General features: G+C 42.9%; 8 protein-coding genes across 8 annotated transcripts; 5 read left to right on the plus strand and 3 right to left on the minus strand.

Moving 5' to 3' along the window:
• The first annotated feature begins 685 nt into the window (after positions 1 to 685).
• K444DRAFT_560350 (FAD/NAD(P)-binding domain-containing protein) lies at positions 686 to 2,700 on the plus strand. The gene is made up of 6 exons (XM_024876896.1): positions 686 to 1,025; positions 1,082 to 1,349; positions 1,399 to 1,571; positions 1,626 to 2,083; positions 2,142 to 2,468; positions 2,532 to 2,700. The coding sequence occupies exons 1-6, from the start codon at positions 989 to 991 to the stop codon at positions 2,577 to 2,579; spliced, it is 1,311 nt and encodes a 436-aa protein (XP_024737849.1). The 5' UTR covers positions 686 to 988; the 3' UTR covers positions 2,580 to 2,700.
• Positions 2,701 to 4,337: 1,637 nt separating this feature from the next.
• Positions 4,338 to 5,097, minus strand: K444DRAFT_612226 (uncharacterized protein). The gene has a single exon (XM_024880088.1). The coding sequence runs from the start codon at positions 4,966 to 4,968 to the stop codon at positions 4,513 to 4,515; it is 456 nt and encodes a 151-aa protein (XP_024737850.1). The 5' UTR covers positions 4,969 to 5,097; the 3' UTR covers positions 4,338 to 4,512.
• Positions 5,098 to 5,996: 899 nt separating this feature from the next.
• K444DRAFT_527363 (Di-copper centre-containing protein) lies at positions 5,997 to 7,084 on the plus strand (the record flags this gene model as incomplete). Its single annotated transcript, XM_024874633.1, has 4 exons — positions 5,997 to 6,213; positions 6,269 to 6,365; positions 6,416 to 6,801; positions 6,864 to 7,084. 4 exons carry the CDS (start codon positions 5,997 to 5,999, stop codon positions 7,082 to 7,084), a joined length of 921 nt encoding a protein of 306 aa, XP_024737851.1.
• A 3,992-nt stretch (positions 7,085 to 11,076) lies between these two features.
• K444DRAFT_527671 (uncharacterized protein) lies at positions 11,077 to 11,990 on the plus strand (the record flags this gene model as incomplete). Its single annotated transcript, XM_024874651.1, has 2 exons — positions 11,077 to 11,320; positions 11,386 to 11,990. The coding sequence occupies 2 exons, from the start codon at positions 11,077 to 11,079 to the stop codon at positions 11,988 to 11,990; spliced, it is 849 nt and encodes a 282-aa protein (XP_024737852.1).
• Positions 11,991 to 12,176: 186 nt separating this feature from the next.
• Positions 12,177 to 13,076, minus strand: K444DRAFT_628975 (uncharacterized protein; the record flags this gene model as incomplete). The annotated part of the gene is made up of 1 exon (XM_024882987.1): positions 12,177 to 13,076. The coding sequence occupies one exon, from the start codon at positions 13,074 to 13,076 to the stop codon at positions 12,177 to 12,179; it is 900 nt and encodes a 299-aa protein (XP_024737853.1).
• Positions 13,077 to 13,978: 902 nt separating this feature from the next.
• On the plus strand, positions 13,979 to 14,318 carry K444DRAFT_720644 (uncharacterized protein; the record flags this gene model as incomplete). Its single annotated transcript, XM_024888484.1, has 1 exon — positions 13,979 to 14,318. A coding segment is annotated over one exon (340 nt), but the record flags the coding sequence as incomplete, so codon positions are not given.
• Positions 14,319 to 15,152: 834 nt separating this feature from the next.
• Positions 15,153 to 16,313, minus strand: K444DRAFT_628977 (uncharacterized protein; the record flags this gene model as incomplete). Its single annotated transcript, XM_024882988.1, has 1 exon — positions 15,153 to 16,313. One exon carries the CDS (start codon positions 16,311 to 16,313, stop codon positions 15,153 to 15,155), a length of 1,161 nt encoding a protein of 386 aa, XP_024737855.1.
• A 4,665-nt stretch (positions 16,314 to 20,978) lies between these two features.
• Positions 20,979 to 22,887, plus strand: K444DRAFT_652458 (para-nitrobenzyl esterase; the record flags this gene model as incomplete). The annotated part of the gene is made up of 6 exons (XM_024885796.1): positions 20,979 to 21,257; positions 21,302 to 21,592; positions 21,639 to 21,814; positions 21,867 to 22,234; positions 22,286 to 22,579; positions 22,630 to 22,887. Exons 1-6 carry the CDS (start codon positions 21,088 to 21,090, stop codon positions 22,885 to 22,887), a joined length of 1,557 nt encoding a protein of 518 aa, XP_024737856.1. The 5' UTR covers positions 20,979 to 21,087.
• Between the last annotated feature and the right edge of the window lie 1,496 nt (positions 22,888 to 24,383).

Consider the following 24,383-nt stretch of genomic DNA (forward strand, 5'->3'; position numbering starts at 1 on the left):
AGTTATAAAGTTAATATTTTATAATCTAAAAGTAGCCTTTAAAAAGCCTAGAAATTTAGTAATTAGGTTTCTATAACCAGATATAAGAGCTTTATAGCCCCATAATTTATAGGCTCTTATAGGGCTTAAACTAAAATTTTATTAATTAATATTTAAACTCTTTTAAATTAAATTTATATTATAAGCCTTGTAGTATACTAGCTTATCCTAATATTAAAGAAATAACTTAAGGTCTCTAAAGGGCTTAAGTAGCTAATTACAAGTTGCTAATTCTCTAGCCCCTATTCGATATCTGGGTGGGGTGTCTCATTACTTTTTTCCGGTTCTAGTAGGATAAGCCACGTTTCTGGGCATTCTCTCAACCCGGTTACACCTCCGTATTCCGCTAAATAAATCGCGCATAGTTAATAGCGAATAGGACTAAGGTTAATAGTAAGCTTACAGCAAGCTTACAGCAAGCTTACATTAAGGGCTCGGCCCGTTTCAAAATATGGCATCGGTCGGACACGTACGTGGGATTCCTAACGTTAAAGGGAAACTCTTCAACTACCGTTGAGCTTCACGTAGTAATGAAAGCATCTAAAATATGTTAGTGTAGAATCTCGCGGACCAACCCACGTGCTTGAGTCTTAATCACTATTCAATCCAATGTAAATTGCCCCGTGGTCTTGTTTTCATATATTTTCTAAATTCTGGGTCTGGCGTCCGGTGCACAGTCCAGTATAGCCAGCCTCTTGGGAAATGAAAGAATCATATTCCGATGAAGATTCTCGATTTCTTTAGTCAACGGTTTACCTGGACTGAAAGGATCTCGAATTTTCTCTACGTGTTACATGGTTGGATCAACTGACTCCCACCATTGCCACCAAGTGTCTCTTCATGCGGAGCACCGGTTGCTGTCGCTTGATACCATACGACCAACGACCAATTCCAGCGTTTAAATTGTGAATTCCGACAGAGCTGAGCCTAGAGGCTCACACAGCTGAAAATGGCTTCCAAATTTCACGTTATTATTGTCGGTGCAGGTAAGTGCATTCATGGCATTTGTTAGTTCAATTCTACAACTCACACGACATCACAGGAATTGCCGGTCTGGGAGCGGCAATCGCTTTGGCAGATAAGGGGCACAAGGTCACGGTTCTCGAGCGCCATGGGCAGCTCCAAACCTTAGGTAGTGTCATAGGCATCATGCCTAGCGGCACGCGTGTTCTCGAGCAATATGGCGTCTTAGACAAAGTGTTCAAAATATGCGGAGATCGTTCAATGATGATGATATATCGAAGATGGCAAGACGGAAGCGTATTGTTATCACAGATTCCCTCTACGAGAGAGAATCTATGGGGAATTCGGTATGTGCACTAGGGTTTATCAGCGAACGTAGCTGAGAAGCACCTGCAGTGGAGCAAGCGGAAAACGAGGCGATTTCCAACATATTCTATATGAGGCAGCTACAGAGAGAGGTGCGATTATCCGGTTTAACTGCCAGGTGGCCGATGTCGATGATGAAGGCCCGTCTGTCACACTACGCGACGGAGAGGAGATAGAAGCAGACCTTATTGTGGCAGCGGATGGTACGTTATAAAAGTGACCCCAGTGTTGGTGGTGAAGGATCTCACTTCGTCCAGGTATCAACTCTGCTATTAAAAGGGTATTCTATCCAGACAAACGCCAACTCTTCAGCGGGATCGATGACTACATGATAAGTGTTCCGACTACCGAGATCAGACGAAATCCAAAACTTGCCCCACTCCTTGATACTGCAAATTCCTGGTGGGGGCCAACTGGTTGCGTGATTGCTGGTGTAGCTGGAATCGGTGAAGATGTTGAATATTGCATGGAATTCTGCATCCTGAGCGAGGAAGCTGGTAGCGAGGGAAACTTGGTCACAATTACCAACATCGACAAGATCAAGGGGGCCTTTAAGGGATGGGATCCTGCGTTAATTGAGCTGCTCAACTTTGCTGAGCAAGCAAGAACTTGGCGGTTGACGTATACGACCCCGGACTTGGACTGGGTGAGCAAAAGCGGCCGAACAGTTCTCATCGGAGATGCTGCTCATGCAATGCTACCACATGCGATGGCGGTGAGTTTAAATATTTTCGGCGCCCCTCTTCTTATAATTCTTCTCATGCGAATTTCAGGGGGCCACGACAGCTCTAGAAGATGGTGCTTCCCTGGCAGAATGTCTCGCCAGAGCAGGTCATAAATCTGAAATCCCGAAATTTCTTCAAGCTTTCGAAGCAATCCGCAAGCCTCGCCTCACTTACATACAGAATGAAGCACTGGGTAGAGCGAAGATGTTCCATCTTCCAGATGGTCCAGCCCAGAAAGCACGTGATAAGATGTTTGCAGCAAACCCCACTATGGTACCGCCATCGTGGGATGGCAAACACATTGACAACCCACCAGACGAGACTCGGAGAGATCTGGGAGTTGCCTATGTGGTGGGGCATAGGGCAGTAGACTTGGTGAGTTCCCTTACTTATTCTGTCACATCCCCGGACCGATTGCTGACTCAAATTATCCAATAGACAAACAGGAAACTAGATGAGATGTGTGGTATGGAGTCAAAAGCGTAATCAAAACGAGCGTGTAGTTCATATTAAACAGGGTCAGAAACGATGGAAGCTATTGTCCAAAAGCAGTAACTCAATTACCGATTACCCATTACATGTCGTGAACCAATGAGACAAGAATAATTAGCTGGTTATGCCTCAATATTCGTATCCCCGAAAGCACTAACAAGTTTCGGAGTGTTGAGAACTTGAGTTGCGTTTGCCGAGTCTACATGTAAAGTAAAATCTAGATATTACGAACCTCGAGATAACAAACACATACATTTACCTCACCGTAACGGAGCATACGCAAAACACTACGGGATAGTTTGTAAGAGAATAGGCGTTCTATATCACAGTCTCTCGGTATATCAAAAAATTTAACCTCTCGCCCATACCAATTTCTCGTGTTCGTTATAACGAGGTTTTACTGCAACCTTCGGATTGTTACCACTCTTGCAGAACACTGCGCTCATGATTTCTAGTCTCTGCATTTAAACACGCAACTCAACAAGTTCGACGCTTGCGGATTAGTGACTACCCAAAGGGGCAAATGAGGGGTACACGTCAGTTTTGTCGGTGCTCCAGGAAGGAGCAGACACAGCCCAAGAGAAGTCGGCCCGAGAGGCTATTCGAAGTCACCCGCATGGCACCAACACCGATCCGGACTGGGGTCCAAGGGGTACTCCGCATAGCTTATGTTTCAGTCAGCAGCAGACACAGCCCAAGAGGAATCGGTCCGAGAGTTCAGTTTCGATATCACTTCGTGGACTCGACTTACTCATATTTTGACAGTCAAAATGCCAGTTTTCTTAACGGTCCCCCACACACCAACATGAACGTCGCCGATCGCTTATCTCATGCGTCGGTTCCCTCCAAGTCGACGGAAGCAAGTATCCCATTTCGCTGACAAAAATACTCTGTTTGGAATTTGTCAAGGAAAATCAACTTTAAAGTGAGTTTTATTTATTGATAGCCACACATCAAGCACAATAACTTAAGAAAGTAAAAAGTACCAAAATCCATTGTGTTTCAAGATGAAATTTGAAACGGAACACTTCCTTCTGTAGACTAGGAGCGAACCAACCTATGCGATGAGCGCTCGACGATTGGTGTTTGCTTAACTTGTTCGGCGAAGGTGAGGTTGCAGCGCATATCAAAGTCATACGCGAACAGAAAAATTGCTGCACGCTGACGATGTCCATTGGATTGGAGAATAGGACACCAGTCGACTAACGATATATCGAATTGGTGTTGCTTATTCCTGAAGAACCCCTTGGTATTTTTCTCTACGTGCATTTAAGGTTCGGCGCCAATTGCTTATATGAGCCAAACCAATCGTGGTTTAGCAAGCTCCTTGTTCTCGGTTGCACACCGTTCTCGGCGTCCCTTCGTGCAGCTGCCAAAACCTACGCTAGCAGGGGTGAGATTTTGCAGTGGGAACGTCGCCTAATTGACGAGATATTGTCTGCGGATATAAATCCTTCGAAATTTTAAGGAGCGAATGAGAGTCGCGTATTCAGGGGGCCTGCTTGCGTAGGATTGGCGGGCGCACGAGGGGATATTCATCACCGAGAATAAACGCCATGTATCGCCCATCTCTCACGGCAGAAAGGGGAATTAAACACACAACGGACAAGGGAAGGGTTATGAATTAGGAGCTAAATTGCACAGTCTACAAGTGAAATGAGAGTAATTGCTGCCAAACGACTTGAATTCCGGCTCATAAAAAACTGTTCCCAAATTTTAACCAATGAGACTCCACAAAATACTGACCACTAACTGACTCCTCAGCCCCCCTACAGTTCTACTTGATCCACAACTGCGCGATGTCCCAGTTCTCCACTTTTGAACCCTGGTCACGGATTAGGTTGCTTGCTTCGAGGTCGCGAGGTCCAGACAATCTACACTAACCTGGGTCTGAATCGTTCCGCGAAGTTGCCAACTACTTAACGGTCTAGTGACCGAAGTGGGGATGACTGTACTCCCTCTTCTCGTAAATAGCAGGCTTGTCGTATGAAGACGGTTTCTCGTATGAAGATGGCTGTTCATACGAAGATGGCCTCACATATGAAGATGGCTTCTCATACGAAGAGGGTTTGCTGTACGATTTGACCTCGTAGTTGGCTGGTTTGTCGTATGAAGATGGCTTCTCATATGAAGATGGCTTCTCATATGAAGATGGCTTCTCATACGAAGAGGGTTTGCTGTACGATTTGACCTCGTAGTTGGCTGGTTTGTCGTATGACTTGGTCTCATAACTGGTGGGCTTATCGTATGAAGTTATTTTATCATACGACTTTGGAGTATCATAGCTTGGAACTGGACGTGCAGCAATTTTGGCTGGGATTGCGAGCCCAGTGGCGAATGTGGAGAGCACGACCATAATACCGTAGTGTTGTAGAAGCTTCATGATGGGAAGAAGATACTGCAGCGAGGCTTGTATCAAAGAGGCTTGTAGGAGGTTTGTATGGTGCAGGATATGAGAATATCAGCGAAAGGTGGGGAGCGGAAATGAGTTTATGTGGGAGTAGCAGAAAATATATAGGTGAAGAAAGTCTGGGAAAAGCAACTTTGGCTCTTCTCGTCTTTAAACACGCTTACAGAGACGTCAAGGATAACAATGTAGCGCACTGGAATCATTAGCTTGAAACGGTCTTCTGCAAATCTCTAGTGCCAAGCAAAGTCCACAGAGTCAATGCAAGAGTAAATTCACCTAATATATTGAGCAGTAAAACAACTTAGGTATACGCAATTTGCGGCATGAAACTTCGGGGGTATCTTGAAAATTCTAAGAGCAAGGTCTATACAGTCTCATGGCTAACTCAGTTCTTACGCTTTTCAGCTTAAATTGGGTGTGAAGTACAACCTGCGCTTGTCTCTCCCACTCGGCAGGACTGTCGGTCCAACTATGGGTCCAACTGTCGGCCCAACTGTCGGCCTTATATGAAACGAAGGATTCACGGGGAAGAGTAGAATGGCGCTCGATGGCAAGCGCAATACGTGCCTCACAGATTAATACTGTAAGTAGGCGCTGTCAAGAAGTGTAGACCATAGAAGAGCTCTAACTTATTGGAGTGTTAGGAGCACACTTCTTCGCTGCCACCTAGACTTGGTGTCCTTTATAATTCCGATTCTTTCTCCTCACTCCATCTTCCAATTTGTGTTCCAATCTGCAACTTCAAAACTGCTATATTGCACGCAGTTATTTTCCGGCCATTTATTATGTGGCCATTCAAGAGTCAGCAGCGATCGTCTGAATGTATATACCTTCACCTCGTCGATGGGTCAGAAAACGGCTTCGAAAGCGACAAAATCGAGGAGGGCCAATCTTCAGATCCATACAGCAGGCGGTATTGCACAGCGGTTGCTTATTTCAGCATAGTAACAATTACGCTCGCCACAGGGTTTATTGCTGGCTTTTTCATGGAGAGAAGAGGAATGCTTTACTTAACAGAAGCAATTTCAAGTACACATTCATCACATACTTTATGTCATAATCCAGATACTCGTCGTGAATGGCGAAGTCTCAGTCTGGATCAGAAGCACGAATATCTCGAGGCTGTGCAGTGTCTTCGACATATTCCTTCCGCATTGAATCCGAATATGTCACTCTATGATGACTTCCCATATTTGCACAACACAATTGGGGATTACGGTACGTGAAATCGCTTGAAATTTACCATATCGACGCATTTTCTGACTACTACCAGCTCATATGGCTGCTCCATTTTTGGCATGGCACAGATACTTCATTCACTTATACGAGAGAGCACTCAAAGAGCAGTGTGGCTACAGTAGCAACCTGGCGTGAGTAAAATTCTGCCTAAAACAGTATTTAAAAACTAATTCCAAGGTAGCTATTGGGACTGGAGTCTTGACTGGGAAACCATGCCATACGCTCCGGTTTTCAGTGCTGAACACGGCTTCGGCGGTGACAGTCATCCCAACCGTGCACCCAGTGAAGATTTCATTATCGGCGAAGACCGTTGCGTTGACAATGGTCCTTTTGCCGGTCTCGAAGTTCACTGGTTTGGCAAAGAAGATTTCCCTCACTGCTTATCACGTGGCTTCCGTGACGGAAGCCCAATGCCGGAAATGGGTTATCTTATTCGACCAGAGGCCATAGAAAATCTTCTTCGTGAGACCGATTATGAGAAGTTCTTTTTGGGCTTGGAAGAAGGGCCCCACAATGCTATCCCGAGTGCTATTGGCGGGGATTTCTCGTACACTATTGCGCCTTATGGTGAGTATTTTTTCCAGTTTTGGCCCATCAATTCCAATGTTACTTTCCTGACATAAATAAAGATCCATTATTCTTTCTTCATCATACTCAGCTCGACCGTACTTGGTGGCGTTGGCAACAACTCCATCCGTCACACCAGATGCAGTACTTTGGCGCTGCAAAGCACCATTCTAATAAGTCAGCCTCCTTGGATGATATTCTTCCAATGGGGGGTTTCGCACCTGGAATCATGGTGAAGGAAATTATGAATACTGAATCAGGTTTACTTTGTTACCGATATTAGAAACTTCAAGGAAATACTAGGCATTACATAATGTTGTTCTTTGTTATTGATTGCTATGGGTATCGGGTGGACATCCTTGTGGTAGGAGGTTTTGATTGTTATCTGTGGGCACTATACTTCGAGGTGTTCTAGACATTTGTCTCAATATTGTTCAAAACCACAAAATTATGGGTTCCTGGCTAGCGCAGTGTGGGCTCCGATAAATTATCGATCGTAATTATCGATTAGTAATCGTTATCGGCTAAGCGATCGATAGTCGATCGATATCGATAATTATCGTCAATAAAAGTGGGCCCAGCCATTAAGCGAGCCCCATTACATGAATATCTTGCTTTCTAGTTCAATTATAAACCGATTAGTATAAAGATTAGTATAAAAGTAGACTATTATTACTATACTATTATGTTTCTATTTAATAGTCTATTATATAATATAGATAATATAATTATTGCTAATACTATTGATGTAATGGGGCTCGCTTGATGGCTGGGCCCGCTTTTATCAATAATTCCATCGATAAAAGGGGGCCCAGCCAGCCATTAAGCGAGCCCATCGATAATTCCATTAATAATAGCGGGTCCCAGGGCCTTGGCAATACTGCAGGGCCACTACAGGGCCACTACAGGGCTAATACGCTATATTTATAGGCCTTAGACCGCCTTTATAGTACTAAATCTATTAATAATAGTGGGTCCAGGGCCTTAGTAGTACTATAGGGCTACTACAGGGCTAATGCGCTATATTTATAGGCCTTATACCGCCTTTACTAAATCGGAATTCTGCTATAGTAAAGAAAAGGTGGTATGAGGCCTATAAATATAGCGTATTGGCCCTATAGTGGCCCTATAGTGGCCCTGTAGTATTTCCAAGGCCTTAGTTCGATAATTATCGTAATTGATAGTCGATTATCGATTATCGAAAAATTAGCGCGATTATCTAATCATCGCTTATCGAGCTTATCGGAGCCCACACTGGGCTAGCGAAGTTTTTGTTGAAGTGCCAAAATGGATGTCCTGCATATTGATTCAAACTCTAGCCTCGCTAATAAATGAATAATTTCCACCCCTTATTTCAAACTACATTATTATTTTCCTCAAACTAAGATTCGGTTCGACTCCTCTTTATACTCATTACTAAAAATAGCTCTTAGGAATCCTTTAAAGCTTTACTCACCCTTTTGCCTTTCAAATACTTATAATTCATATAATATAAACCCGCTTTGAACCTTGTCTATTATACTATTAATAGAACGAAGTCTGCTTAAAATAAAGGAATATTAAAAATCCCATTTCTTTAACTTATATTAATCTCTAATATATTAATAAAATTTGAAGCAAAAATTCTATATTTATAATATAAAACGTTATTTAATATATTATTAAAGTAATTATATAAATATTATAGTATAAAGTAATAGAATTATAGAATATTTATATTTATATAAGGGTTTTAGCAAACTTTAGAATATGGCTTAAGATACTATACCTGCTATAAATCTTATAACTCTAGGCTTAAAGACTTAAATTAGGGTATAAAATATTATAAAATGATAGAAAATCTTTAGAAATTATAATATAATAGGGATTTTACTTTTATTAGTCACGTGGTTCTATTATATAACCTCCGGATATCTGTAGTTTATAGTTTGCTTATATTACTTCTTTCTCTTTTTTAGTTCTTAGAAATTAATTTACTTTTACTTCCCAATTTCATATCTTATTTATATATTATAATTCCATATTATAGAAGCTTATTCTTTTCTATATATTACTATTATAATAATATTCGAATATTATAAAAGAAGTTATTATAAGGCCTTTTAATAACTTTATTTTTATAAATACAAGAAATATATCTTTTAAAAATATAATACTTTTTTATTTATAGTTTATAATATACTTATAAGAAAATAGCCTAGAAATATAATTGGCTTTAATAAATAAATAAAAAGCAGCCTAAAAATAAACTTATAATATAAATTCTTTATTTTATATTATAATCTTTATATTTGTTATTTCTTTATAAAAGATTACTTGAGTTCAAGTTTAGTTAAAAAATTATAAGTGAAATTTGTTTTTATTAATAGTATAATAAATATATATTCTGGATATTATTTTATTTTTAAAAAAAATAAACTAGTATTATAAATATTAAATAATTATAATTAAGTTTATTTTCCTGGTTTAAAGGCCTTAAAAGCAAGGCTAGATATAAGTAGTATATAAGAGCTATAAAGTAATAATTATACTTATTACTTTTTAATTTCTTTTTTTAAAAGTAATTATAAAAGAACTAAATTATTTTTAGAAAAGCTATAATATTTACTTTATATTTGCAAGCATTTCCGTACCCGGTTCGGGCTAGTATATATAATATACTAATACTATTACTTCTAATAATAGCTTCTTTAATAATTCTTTTATAATATTAGAATTACTAAACTTAATTTATTAATATAAGTTAGCTTTAGTAAAATAAAGAATTACTAATAAATAAAGCTTTATTAAATAGTATTTAATTTAATTTAACTTAATTAAGCTATTTTTTTTAAAAAAAAATTCTTTTAATATTACTTGAAAATATATCTTATATATTATATCTCTTTTCTCTTTATAATCTAAATATATTATAATATAACTATATTTAATATAATATTATATAAGTAATAAACTTTAATTTTTATTATATACTAATTTTTAATTTTTTTAATAAAATTTATTATATAACTTATATATAATAATAATTTAATTTATATATTAAAAATGTTTTAAACTTTATTTTTATATATATTATTTTAAGTCTTTTAATTAATAAGAATATTATAAGAAATTAGTTTAATTTATTTAATAAAGATTTATATATAATTACTTATTATATAAAAGAAGTTATAATATTTTATAAAAAATTCCTAATATAAATAGTTTATATTATAATACTAATTTAAAATTAATTATAAAATATAATAATATAAATAATATTTATTTAATTTATATAGTATTTTTTAATAAAATTATTTTTAAACTATAATTAATTATTTAATTTTTAATTAAATCTTTTATTATATTTTATATTAAATTTCTTTTTAAATATTATATTTATAATATTTTTATTATAATTAAATTATTTATATAACTAGCTCTTTTATATCTTAAGATATTTAATTAAAACTTTTATTTTATAAGTAATAAATAGCCTTTTTTCTTTTAATTTCTTTTTTTATAAAAAAAATATAACTTTATTATAATTAAAGCTTTAAATAAGTTAATTTTAATAAATATCTCTATTTTATAAGTATATATTTTGCGGGGTTTAATTATTTCAGGCTAAAAAGTTAAGAAATAAGCTCTCAATTTAGTAAAGAAGCCTAAGTTTTAATACATACATATTTAGCAGCAGTGACCGCCCTCCTTGTATGATCTTAGAACCCACGTACGTGGGAGATACACGGGCTATGAGAGGCCCTATAGCTTCAGGTATTAATACCCTAGGGCTTCCTGCGTTTCAGTGGATCATGGCAGAATGCCCTAAGCGAGACCCCTAGCGGGACAGCCCAGGCTGTCCGTACAGACGTCGTGGTTTCAAATTGTAGGAGATCACTGTTACATGAGTTCTGGCTCAAAAAGGAATTAATAGTTGCATTCTACTCGCATCTTGACCTCGCTGTTCGCCTTGATCCTGCCTTGACCCCACCTACTGTACCACTACCTGGCCTCTAACCCTACCTTGACCCCACTACAGAAATGGCAGCCGAGATCAAAATTCACTGCATGCCTAGCCAGCACTTAATCCCTTTTTAGACAAGCCTTCCTGAGTCGCGTTCGTTCGTCATGCAGCATCAAAATTTCGTAGGGCTGTCAATTATTGGCGAGCTCATCCCGAATTCCCGAACAGTGGTGTTCGCGATATCGCAGGAAAAAGTAGGTCTGTTTGCTTTCCTTCTTCTTCTTCTTCTTCTTCTCTCTCACGATGCTTCCCCAACACCGCCAATCGCAATGGTGAAGAATCCTCCTGTGAAACGGCAATCCGAACCCGCTCTGCCAACAACAGAGGACCGCTCTCCCAGCAGATCTCTGGCCAAACCTCGACAGACCGCATGGCAGTCCGCCCGCAGCCACCTCGGCAACGAAATCTCCCTCTCGCACGCAGACATCCCCATCATAGCATGCTGTCTCGTCTCCGGGCTCTGCGACAGCAGCGCCTACAACGCCTGGTCGTGCTTCGTGTCCATGCAAACTGGTTCGTCCTCGCCTCCCCACCCACCCCTTCCCCACTCTCGCCTTGACTCACAACCTCTCCTCCAGGTAACACCATCTTCCTCGCCCTCGGCGCCTCCGGTCAGCCAACCAGCCATCCCGACGGCTGGCTCAAATCCCTCCTCAGCATCGCCTGCTTCCTATGCGGCTGCTTCTGCTTCGCTTCTACCCGACTCATAAACCCGAAAGCGCGGGGCACACTCGCGGCATCCTTCCTCCTCCAAAGCATATGCATAATCGTCGCAGCGGCGTTAGTACAGGCACACGTCGTCCCCGAGCCCAAAGGCCTCGTCACGGAAAACAACCTGGGCTTCGATCCCTACGAACTCCTGCCATTAGGTTTCCTTGCTTTCCAGTCTGGGGGGCAGATCGTGACATCTAGGCTACTGGGCTTTAATGAGGTTCCGACGACGGTATTGACGAGTGTTTATTGTGATTTGGCGAGTGACCCGAAGATTATTGCCCTGGATAATGTGAAGCGGAATAGGAGGGCCGCGGCTGTGCTTGCGATTCTCATCGGGGGTATTGCCGGCGGGTGGATTAGTAGGAGTCAGGCGGGGATGTCGGTGAGTTTGTGGGTAGCTGCTGCGATCAAGTCTGGGATTGCGGTGAGTTGGTCGCTCTGGAAGCCCAAGACCGCCAGTCTGCTGTGATCATACGTGGAAGATGGATTTTCTTGGTTACGAATCACGATTTAGACGACTATTTAGACGGGGACTGCTTGGAAGGACACCCTCTTGCGTTTTCATCTGTATGATATTGCATTTCAATCTATCATTGTATCCTGCAGGGTCCAGCCCATCCCTCTCTTCAACATCTCGGTTCTTCTCTTCTCTCACTCACACCAGCTTTCTGCCCTGTGGCTTCTCTCCCGGAATTGCGCCCACGAGCTTAAAGAGTTCTTGTCTCTCAAAACTCTCGACATTACCCGGGCCAGGCAGCTCGTTTTCCCACTCGTCCAACTCAAAAGCATCAGGATGGATCAAGCCATCTTGCACCGGCCATGTCGGCGGAGGGACAGCATGTTCCATCTCTTGCGCATTCTCGTCAAGCTGGACCAGGGCAAGGCTGTCGAGGCGTCGAGTGCCGAGATCTGCTCCTTCGGCGCTGGGAGCGCGGAAGAGTGTCTCCGTGGAACTGGAACTGGGTGATCGAGGTTGGGACCGAGATGACGGCGATCTGTGAGGGACGGGGCCAGGCCAGAGCGTGCACGTCGAAGACACCGAACTCCTCCTCGACCTCGACCCCTCTTCTCTGCCCCCCTCCAATCTTTCGCCAGAACTCCGATGGTTCTCCCGGTCGGTAGACGGTCGTAGATCGGATGCCAAGAAGGTATCAAGGTCGCCCTGCTGTGGGTGACTATCGTCAACCCGATCACTATCTTGGCTCGTTCTGTCCTGCCTCCAGCCGTGACCCTCTTCTTCTTTGAGAAAGCTAACAAACCCCTCCGCCTCCCCCACAGCCGGTCTCATCGCCCCCTCCCACGCATTCCTCCTCCTCCACCCCACGACCCTTTCCCTGGCTTCCTCCCCTCCGATCCCTTGATCACTCCAAAACTCATCGCATTTTGGACAGAAATTGGCCGATACCGTCGTTTCAGAAGTGCGGATGCATCGCGGCGGTGCGAAGACAGAGGATAGGAAGCTTGGGAGGAGGTAACCTGTTGATGCTGTGCAGGGGTGCACGGTTGTGAGGGTGTGGCGGCATGGATTGTGGAGGGTTTGGAGTGTGTGGCACATTATTGGTAGATTTTTGTTTCTAGATCGAAGAGAGAAGGGTTCGGGTGTTGTTTTGATTTGGGTGTTGGAGGTGAAGGTGATATCGGGCAGGGCTGGACTGTGTGGAGTGATGAGATGGGTAAGAAGAGGCGAAGGGAAGGGGGAATAGTAATGGTAATGAGATACAATGCAAGGAAGCTATTGTTCTGTTGTTTACGGGTGAGACATTCACCGTGGTTTGGAGGCGAAGTCTTCTTTGTTGAATGGGGTGATTTGGGTACTGTCTGAGTCTCCACAATGTGTGTTGAATGGGGATAAAGGAAGGAAGAGGGAGGAGTGGGTTAGTTCCAATTTGATTGAGATACAGAATTCTAACGGATGGTGAGGTGTGAAATCCCTTGTTATTACCATTACTCGTAAATCATTGTAAACATTGGGATTGTTCTTTCACGTCATGTCCCCCCCACCCCAAATATATATAAATTATAAAAAATGGTATACAATTAAAAAGCACTTTGGTAGGAGATGTAGGAGATTGTGGTTTTTGACGTGCCGTAGGAAAAGAGAGAGTGCATGAATACGGATCTACTTTACGCCGTATTCCCGCCTGAAATATACTTCCTCCACGACTAACTCGCAACCTCCTCAGGCTTTACGAGATCCACGCACTCGGCAGGGCCAGAGCGGGCTTTGCAGACAGGACAACAGATCTGCATCCTCAGGTTGAAATCCTTCGCCAAGAAGTGCTCCCACAAGCAACTCGGTCCGAGAATGTGTTCATAGGGCAGCTTACACGGTTTCTCCTCTCGTCTGCCGTCGGTCTTGGTCGAAAGGCATTCTTCCATGCATATATTGCATTCCCTCTCCTCCCTGGCGAGATCCATAACGGACGTGAAGGACTAGAGAACCTTCGCCGCGTACGCATGTTGCAAAATCTCTTGTTCGCGGAGATTGATCTCGGCTTGCTCGACGCAGCAATGCAGTTGCACGAGAAGACGCAGGGGTCCGTGTTTATCATTTTCGATGGCAAGCCTATGCGTGACTCTCTCTGCTATCCTTTCAACTGCTTTAAGGCAGTCCAGATCGGCTTGGAGGATCCTGCCGTGGAATGGGCCGTCGGCCCCTTCTGTGATTGTGATAGAGAAACAGTTTGGATTGGCGAGCTTGAGTGCATTAGTGACTTTGTCGCAAATGTGGTTGCCTTCGAGCGCAAGGGCATCGTCTAACGATGGTACGTTGCGCTGGAGGTCCTTCATGATATTTTCCCTGCAGCCCTGGCAGAAGTGGTCTATAGTGATCTCGAACTTTGTTATAGAGCAGGCCCGCAAGGTCGCAACGGGGCGGCAGAGTCTTGTCTCTTCGCGAGAGTGTCTGCAGGCGTTGGTAACAACATATTGTTGACACAATTCGAGTATTCGCTTCTGCTCCTGATGTTTCTTTTGTGCAAGTCTTGCTTGAAAATCAGACCTTAGGGTGAAAGCTGAAACTCTGTCTCCAGTTTCTTTCTCTCAAGTTGACGTTGTATTACAGGTTCCTTCTTCCAGCAGGAAAACCTTTCGTAATTATACCCAACACTTTTCTTTCACCGCTCAATATCATTGTCCTTCAATAAAGTAGTTTTCTTTCAACGATTGTCACGGTGTCTTCATCTCTGTAATCGAGACCAAGCCGTCATAGAAGATGAGTTTCTTTTACTTCCCCATATAATGAATTGGAGAACAATTCCATAGATCGCGAGGCGGACAGTAGCGACGACTATACCCACAATCCAATTTCCTAGGCGAACACTTCATTGATATTCTATGACACAGAAATATAGGGAAAGAGGATCTTGCTAATTAGTGGATGAGATCATAAGATAGTCAGAGATGGGATTCTGTCGTTTGTTTCATTTTTTCACAATGCAAGGGGGCCAACGATCCAACCTTAATTTGGAAGGAGGCGGTGAATCGAGGACTTATTTTCGACGAACTCCGAATTATTGCATGGAATGGCCATACCCGAAATGTCTATTATTAAAGATAATTGAATATGGACGAAAGGATAGGGGTGAATTGAATTACTAAGAACTTTACAAAAGAGTGTCCGATACTAGTGCTACGTGTACGATCTGAATGCCTCTCGAACGCGAGTGGGAAGGAGATTCACGACTTGCGTCCAGATTCTCGGGAGAGCCCTTGGTCGATAATCAAATTCGAAATGGAAACCAAACATTCTTTCCATATCGACAATTGTGTGCCGCAGGCGAGTATTAAAGGCATCCTCTTCACTATTAGACGCGTAGCCGCCATTGTCCTTCTCATATTCTTCTTCTTCTTCGTCTTCGCCATCCTCGCCCTCGTCCCCCTCTTCCATGTCGGTGGCATCAAGAAGAGCAATCATCCACTCTGGAGTTTGAGCTCTATCCATTCTCACAATTTTCCCACACCAGTTTTTGAACTTTACTTGGCGTTTGTTTTGTGTGACAGGCTCCTCTTGGACTTCAGGTTGGGCGTTAGGAGTAAGGATGCCCTGGCAAATGGGGCAGGACCACTCACCTTCATTCTTAGTTAACCACGCAGCCATACATAGATTACCAAACATGTGGTTGCATGAAATGGTCTTGACGCAATGCTCCACTTTGCCGTCTTCGTTTGGGATACCGAGAACTTCATGGCAGATATTGCAATAATCATTCTCAGCGATATCTTCTTCAGGCACAACAGTAGTAAGAGAGTTGATCTGGTCTGCTCTGCGCTGAAATTCTTCCAGAGCAAAGTAAATAAACCCTTGGTCTCTGACTTTGATGAGCTGGAGGATCAACATTCGCTCTCGCAGCGTTGGCTGAGGAGAAACATTGTACTTGATTCTTGCCCAAAAGTCCCGCGTGAGCATTTTGAGCACATGTAGGACAACCGAATTCCGCGTATAGTCAAACGTTGCACCGTCCGGGGTCACGAGGGCCAAGATGTCATTCGCCCCAGAAGTAGCTTCGTAATATTTTGCTGCCCGCGCGTACATTTCCTTGGCTCGATTTCGTGTAGAGTGCCAACGGGACGTGATTCTCATGATCCGATATACTTCATATGTGTACGGCCTTTCCACATATTGACGGAAATCTACAATATCCATTAGAAAACACTCAGGACAAAAGTCCAGAATCTCGTCGTCTGCCACAACTAGGGTGACCTTCGTGCAGCTCGGAGATCCACAAGGCTTGTACTCCGGCTGGCTATGATGGCCGCAAGCCTCGTATTCGATTCTGAATTGGTAACACATATTTGGTTATTGGAATGTTCCAAGAATTGAAGTAATGTAACGTTGAAAGTGAGAATGATTGGATGGTTGACGCTTTTATGAGATGAGTTGAGTGTAGTTGAACTAGCGAGTACAACACGAATCGTAGGGATTGAGACCAAGAGTATATTCAGAGTATCAGGTGCTGTTCCCTAAAACAACATTTCCTTGTTGTTCCTCATAAATTTGTTTCTAAATGAGAAAACTGCCTTCAATTGTTCAAAGGAAGCTGGAGCCTGGAGAATGAACAACGAAAGAGGAATCGAGAGATAAAATTTGAGGTCTGCGAGGAGAATCTAGGCATTCACGTTAGAAAACACTCTTAGCAGAGTAGAGTAGGAGGATTATCTATTTTCTAAATGTACGATGTAAACATACCGAAGAGAATGCTGAGCATTTATTTCAGATATTGTCATATTTTGACAGTCATCCATTGATCAAACGGATGTAAGCAACAACTTCTATTGCTGTTTACTTAGTTAAGTGTAAATCCAAAATTTAATGCGGCGTTTCGAGAGCAAAACGAATACTTAGCAATCGACTAGAAGAACAGACGTTTCACGAGCAACCAATTGTTCATAACATTTAAGTTGCTGGACTTTCCATTCTAGACCTTCGTCATCCAACACAAAAAACTTGATGGTACAACAAGCACACAGATAGAAACGGCGATGAATATTACGCATGTGGTCATACCATGGAACTGGTAAAGTGGAAATTCATCTCTGACCACTCTGACCAACACCAGGAGAGGCGCGATTTTACCATTACAAATGGAAAGAAAACAGACGGCGATCGTTATCCAGTACTCTGCAACAAGTGCTTTCTGCTACCCGACCCAAGAAAGTCGGAGAATTTCAAAGCACGTGGTCAACACTGGTACATTGGAGCACATACAGAGAATTCTTCGAGAATGAGCACGAGATAGCAGAAGGTATGCTAGAGATGGCAAAGAAGCCCGGAATAAATGAGTTCTCGGACCCGTTCGACTTCGTCAAGGCAAGCCTTCCAGACGACGGCGACGCCTTTTTTCAGGATGGAATTGTCCCCGACATTCCGTACCTTGGTAAGGACATTGTCATAAATCTCGAGGCGGCGCACAGAACGCTGCCTGCCACCTTTTGGTTTTCACTCGTATCAAGAAAAGTGGAAATTGCACCCTTGAACATCGCATTTTGCTATTGCAGCTACAGAATTACCTCAACTACAGCAGATTTGCGTTCAGGGCAAGAAGAAAATACGCCGCCAACCCAACCTTAAAGGACTGAATGCTTCAGATCCATAAAGAGGTGACAACAGTGTCACCGAAATACTTGAAGAAAGAAGAACGAGTGTGCAATATCTGCATGGTGCCGTTCGACGGCAACGAGAAGGGAATCTCAAGCGATAAAAAATGACTGAAATGCCGGTCGTAACCTCTTGTGCACATGGCGGGCATTTGATTGGTGGAAAATGTCTCCGATGCTGGCTCGAGACCAATGACAGTTGCCCACTTTGCAGAGACCGTCTTCTTCCACTGGGGGCGACTAAAGCTGAGTTTGAGGCCGGTGAAGATGCAGCAGCAGCGAATCAGAAGATTCCTGAGTGGGTCATCACCCTCCTCGGGAAGAATCCTAGTGAATAGGAGAATTAAATGAGCCAGCAGAGGAAGTATCTCCTTTTCTACAACCCCAACAGATTGCTTTAGACGCAAATTGCTTTGGTCGCAGGTGCGTGGAACAGCTTAGACGAGAGACGCAAAATACAGAATCACTCTCCCCGAAAAAAAATTATTCCACAATGCCCTACACAATTCATGGTTGTGTGATTTTATACAATAAGGAGAATAATATTTGCCTATGCTAGTTGCGAAGGTAAGATAAGAGTGTAAAAGAAAGCGAAACTGTTTCGCTTATAAGGTAATGTCACCCTGGTATTCAGGGGTTCGGTTAGCCGTTGTGAGGGGTTAGCGTGGCCCCAAGCGAAGCGCTAGGAACGAGCGATTATTTAAGGAACCTCTGAAATCGTAGCTTCTTAGAAATCAAGTCCTCTGGACCCTACCTCTCTTCCAAGCCAATTCAATCAACCGGGTCTCACCGTTCGGAGAACGAGTGGATTCTGATTAATAAGTGCTGTAATTTGTCCGAGTTCTGTCTTTGAGCACCTAGACGTCGCAATATTGCGTGCAGGTGGAATCTGGGAAATGCGCCTGCGTAAGGGATAAGGTGATTGGTGGGGCCTCGTCGTGGACTGTAAATGCGGTATCAATACTCGTCGGCATTTCATCACCCTGTTTAGGCCATAAACTCTCTCCTACAAGTTGATAGTTATTCAAAAATACAAAGTATATATCTCAAAAGGCAGTACAACTTGCAGAGGCGAGGTTATTCTGACAATTCTGGCCCTCGCCGATCATGAGGTCTTGAATGTGACCGGGGAGAAGAGGAAGCCTTTCAACGCACCTCTTAAAAACTCCAGTGGATGAAAGCTTATGGCAATATTAATTAAGCAAGTTTCAAGATTCTCTTTCCCACAGTTGTAATTGCTGCACATCCAAAAAAAAAAAGGTAAAAAAAATCCAACAGATGATGCTAACTATCCGCTTCTTCGAGTGTGTCCCCCGAGTACATGAAAGTGGTTCTGGGATTGATAGATTTAAGAGGCGGGATTGAAAATATTCAGCTTCCCACATTAGCAGAGGTGATTGTCAGGTAGGCAACTGCGTCCATTGCTAGGCAGCTTTCCACAAAGCCATTAACAAAGAGATCTCCAGAGGAGTCCTTGTCAAGGCTCTAAATAACTCGTCAAAACAAGTCCACCCACCCTTGCGCGTCTACGAGTCCTCTACTGCCTCGGTGAAAGAGCGGGCTATATCGTCTTCCAACGTTCCTAACCATGGGGGAAACGTCATAATTACTTCCGGCGAACTCCTAATGAGGGAATAACCGACACGACGTTTGAGTTTCTGAATCCCGTGAGAGCTGTTACAACGGGTATTGATCATCATCTCCGAGGCTAACTCGCTGGATTGACACTTGGGGAAATAGCCGGGACACGATTTGGGGTTCAGCACTACTCTTACCACTGCCTTCTTCTGAAGAGCTCAAATCTGCAGCGCCAGGTCCTAATTTATACGAATGCTGCCACCTAACCGCCATAATCTTTAGCGCAGTAGTTTTGTTCCCGATTCCGAACATCTACGATGTGTTTCAAACACCAATTCGGCAGCTCAAAGTAGCAGTTAAAGTTGAATCGATTAAACTTCGAGGAATGGATAGCGGCGGTGAACACTTTGAAATTCCTTTTGTGGATTTTTGTACTTGGAGGAATTGACGCGTTACATAAACCGGAAAGACCTTGTTATGTTTTGCAATTGGCAGCTGTCACGGAGACGTTGGAAAGAAGAACAGACTTGGAAACTGTTGAGTCCATCATGGAAACCTTTTTGTGACTGAAAGTGCCTGTGGTTCTAGTGGGCACTGTGGGCGTGGGTTGTGGGAGGAAGTCGAGTAATTGGTTAAAATTGAAGTAGGGTGACGAGGGTCGGAACAAGAAACGGTGGTGGAAAATGGAGACGAACGCGGGAAAGCCAGACGATGGAACTTTAATTAAGTCTTATATTAAGTCTTATATAATATCCTAGCCCTTAGCTCCTTTTCTTTTAAGCTCACGTGACTAATTAATTAATTATACTCAATTTAATTAATGGATTAATTAATTATAAATTAATTATTAGGTTTCTAAGCTACTATAATTTAATTATTTCGTAATTGTTATAATTAATTAAATTACTTGAAACAATAATATTAGCGAATAGCCCTAGGAGAGAATGAGAGTTTGGGGAGGAATACCTACCAAGGTAGTGACGGAGGGGGCCAACCGCGATAGACAGGAAAAGCGGCACTTTTCTCCTTTCCAACTTTCTATGTCAAAGCTGGACAACCACAGATACTTTCCAAATATATCCTCCCTCGAGTTGTGGTATATTTGACTGCTATCTCATGCAGATATCTCGGAGGGCTAAAATTTGGAGCTCTTTTCACCGTCCAAGTTCACAAATATGTTCAACTTTGACTTGGTATATTGAAGATTAAGTGCCGCCTTCACTGTCCACCACGATACGGGTTCTGTGTATATATTCAGGTCACTCATCAAAAGAGGGGGTTTGTTCGACTAATTTATGACTCCTGAGCCCACGCAACTCACCTCAGGCAACCACCGCGAAGGTTGTGTAAGGTTTGATTAAGCAAGAATGGAGAGTACTAGAAATTTCACAACCTTATGACAGACACCAGAACTGAAAACCAACACTTGGCACATTGTAAGCTTAGGTAAGTTTTGAGAGGTTACACAGCAAGAAGTATTGCGCCCCACAAGGGGGTTTCCCGGGAACCCACCAACAAGAACGGCCCCACGAATCGCCGACATTTGCTATTTGGGGCTGGTGGGGTAAATTGGGGGTAATTTTGGGGTAAGATCTCACTTGTCGGGATTCAGCTCTGAGCAGACCGGCGCATGGCCAGTGGTGGACAGGTGTAGATCAACCATCCTGAGGCCTCATCTGCTCATTAGAGCATTGGCTAGTGGATTTAAAGTGTGACTGGGAGCAAGTTCGAAAGCAAGACAACACGTGATCGGCGACTCTCAACCCCGCGGCCGTACAACCGAGCCTGAACCCGCTCAAAGGTTCATAAAGGGGATACCAAGGCAACAGAATCTCTCTCGAGCCACACCCCCCTATCACAGACGATAGAAACAAGAGAACAAAGCCAGCAGCATGTCAGCTCAAATCAAACACCAGACGCTGGGTGAGATCCAGGGCCGACAAGGAAATGGCGTCGTCCAATTCCTTGGCATCAAATATGCTTCCTTGAAAGACAAGTTTGCTGGGAGTGAATTGGTTGAGTATGGTGAAACACAAGGTGTGATAGATGGAACACAACTCGGGTATGTGACTTTTTTCGAGTCTCGAGCACCTTCTGACTGAATAGTCCCACGGTCATTAATCCTCCCATGGGCCTCGAAAACGAATTCGGATTCATTCAACAATCACTGCCAGTCCCTAAGCTGACATCTTCTGACTTGGAAGGTTTGAATCTAAACATCAGTGTCCCTTTGCTTGAAAGCAAACTTCCTACTCCTACTTCCAGCCTTCCGGTGTTTGTATTTGTTTATGGTGGAGGATATGGCCTGGGTTCAAATGCATGGCCGCAAAATGATCTAGAAAGGTTTGTGAAGCTGTCCGCTGATATGGAATTACCGGTGATCGGAGTGGGAATCAAGTAAGGGGCACCCAAACATTATAGAGCAATCATTGATTTCCCCAAGCTACCGATTGGGAGCAACCGGCTTCCTGACTTCTCAAGAACTGCGCAATGCGGGGTATCCTAGCAACAATGGTTTGAGAGATCAGATTAATGCCTTCCGTTGGGTGAAGAAGTATATTTCCGACTTTGGTGGAGACCCTGCGAATGTGTCATTCATTGGGGAGAGTGCAGGATCAGGTATGTAATTTCATCCCCGATCAGCGGAATTTCTGGATTTATTTCTACCTAGTGGCCGGAAACCTGCTCCTCCATACCAAGGAACCCCTCTTCAAACGGTACATCAGCATGTCTGGTACCGCTCTGATGCTCCAACCACTTCCGCCACCCGTCTCGGAATTTGTTTACTCAAATGTGATCAAGAGCATGGGTGCAGAAGATCTATCTAGCCAAGAGCGTATCAAGAAGCTCTTGGACTTGCCAAACGAGGAGCTTCTAACTCTCGTCCCGCCAAATCTCCCTCTTCTTCCTATTGTCGATGGTGGAGTCATTGCTGGCAATTTCAGCTACGCTGAAATCTCCTCGAAGGAAGGCCCTGCTGTTTCAATGCCGGGGAGGAGTTGGTGCGAAGAGCTCCTGATAGGAGATTGTCAATTCGATGTAAGTTCCTGCAGCGTATCCCTGGAAGAGGTGCTGAAGATACACGAACAGGCATCAATCTTCGGGTTCATGCTTGGCCCTCGAATAGCAGGTATTGCAAAGACGTTTTGCAACATCGTCCATAAGACTCCAGGAGATGTCGGTGAGAAAATACTCCAAGCTTACGATATCAATCCAAGCCTCTCGGACAAGGAAGGACTTTACAGAATCCTCAAATTTTCCACGGACATTAACTTCTTCGCTCCAGCCATTGCAATTGCAAAAGGCTGGCCTGGAAAAGCCTACGTCTATCATTTCAACGAACCCAATCCATGGGACGGAGAGTGGAAAGGTGAAGCGGGGCATGTCTCGATGTTGCGTATCTTTTCCAGAACTATAATGAATTTCTGGATGAGGCTCAGAGACAGGTAGCTGTCGCCTTTGCTGGAGATTTCATCAAGTTCATGAATGGGAAGGGCGCGTGGGCAACCTTTGGCAGCAAGGAAGGTGCGCAGGTTTATGGGCAGAGTGGAAAGGGCTTTACCTCGCAGTACGTGGAAGGAGTTGCAAGGGAAAAGTCTGGGAGACGGAACACGATCTATCAGCTGGCTGAGGATGTCGGATTAGATAGTCTGGCGGGAGCTTGGGTTACTTTCCTTACTACTGCGGGCTAAGTCTCTCAATAGTAGGGAGTTGACTGAAAAGAATGTCTTATATTGAAAAATATGAATGAATCTCGTTTTCTCAAATTTCTCCCCAAAATTTGGGACTTTATCTTCACTTGGTTTGTCAACATGCGAAAGTGGGGAAAATGTAAAACGACCTTTCCCCCCCCCGCGGGTGTCGATTGGGGGCCAGACCGCTACTACCCAAAGTAGAGGCGCTCGGACAGGAATACTAAAACTCTGACTTTTTCCTTGATTTCGTTTAATTTTATAAGGAATTAATATAATTTAATGCTTGTTTTTATTTCCTTATAGCGCTAATTAATTACTGTTTAAATTTTTTTATAATAAAATTCAAATTAGTAATAGCTCTTTAAATTAAAGAATTAATGATTTCATATTTTATACCCCAAAGATAAGCTTAAAAAGCCTAGAAATTTAGTAAATAAGTCCCTAAAGCCAGATATAAGAGCCCTATAATCTCCTAGTTTATAAAGCTTTATAAGGCTCAAAAACTAGAACTTAATTAATTAATATATAAATTTCCTTAAATTAAAATATTATTTTAAGGAATCTTTTTATTATAAGTTAGAAAGCACGTGATTATAATATATTAGCTTATACTTATATTAAAAAATCTAACTTAAGATTTTTAAAGCACTTACGTATAATAGCCAATTACAAGTCATTAATACCCCTGCCCCAATCCACACCCCCCAGTCGACACCTCCGGGGGGGGTGTCGTTTTACCTTTTCCCGGAAAGTGTGGCATGCCCCAGAGAATCTCCTTTCTTAGAAATGATTCGTGAGGTAGTGAGGGAAGTCGAATAGTTTTGAACGAAGCTTGACAAGGTCTTCTCAGAGGGTATACACCCTATACGGAGATCGCGGCATAAATTATCGGGAATATAGGGCATTGGGAGAATTTTACACCCTCTAGCGTACAGATCAAGGTAGCGAACCCGATAAGGCCCTATTCCAGGCCCTTTCCCAAAAAGTAGTCTGTGCGCCTTTGACAAGGGCTGCCACACCATTTTAGGGCCTCTTACAAAGAAGTCATTGCTAAGGAGGCCTATAATAGTTGCTCGTTTAACGTCCAAGCGCATAGTTACTCTGCTAATAGCTCTATAACTCTAGAAGATCTACTTATTCCCTCAGAAAGTCTTATAGCGCCTCTTTACGTCGATTTAGGGAGCGCTGCCTGAAGTTATAGGGGCTTGTAGCGAACTCTTATCCTAAATTCGCTCTCTATAAAATACCAAAGGTTAAAATGCCCAGTATTCCCGATAATCTATGCCGCGATCTCCGTAGATCTTTCGGCGAGGTTGTCGGTTAAAGTGCCGAAACCATGTCGTTTCACAGGTAATTCCTACGATTTCTTAAAATGTACCTCGCACTCCGACCTTGATCCAAACCGGCAAGATTAAGCCGATGACCTGTGGGGATGCTGTTGGTGGGGTAAAATCCTTTGTGAGAATTTGATCAGAATTAATAACCCTTTACCC

The sequence above is a fragment of the Hyaloscypha bicolor genome, assembly GCF_002865645.1.
Source record: "Hyaloscypha bicolor E unplaced genomic scaffold K444scaffold_57, whole genome shotgun sequence".
NCBI classification, from domain to species: domain Eukaryota; kingdom Fungi; phylum Ascomycota; class Leotiomycetes; order Helotiales; family Hyaloscyphaceae; genus Hyaloscypha; species Hyaloscypha bicolor.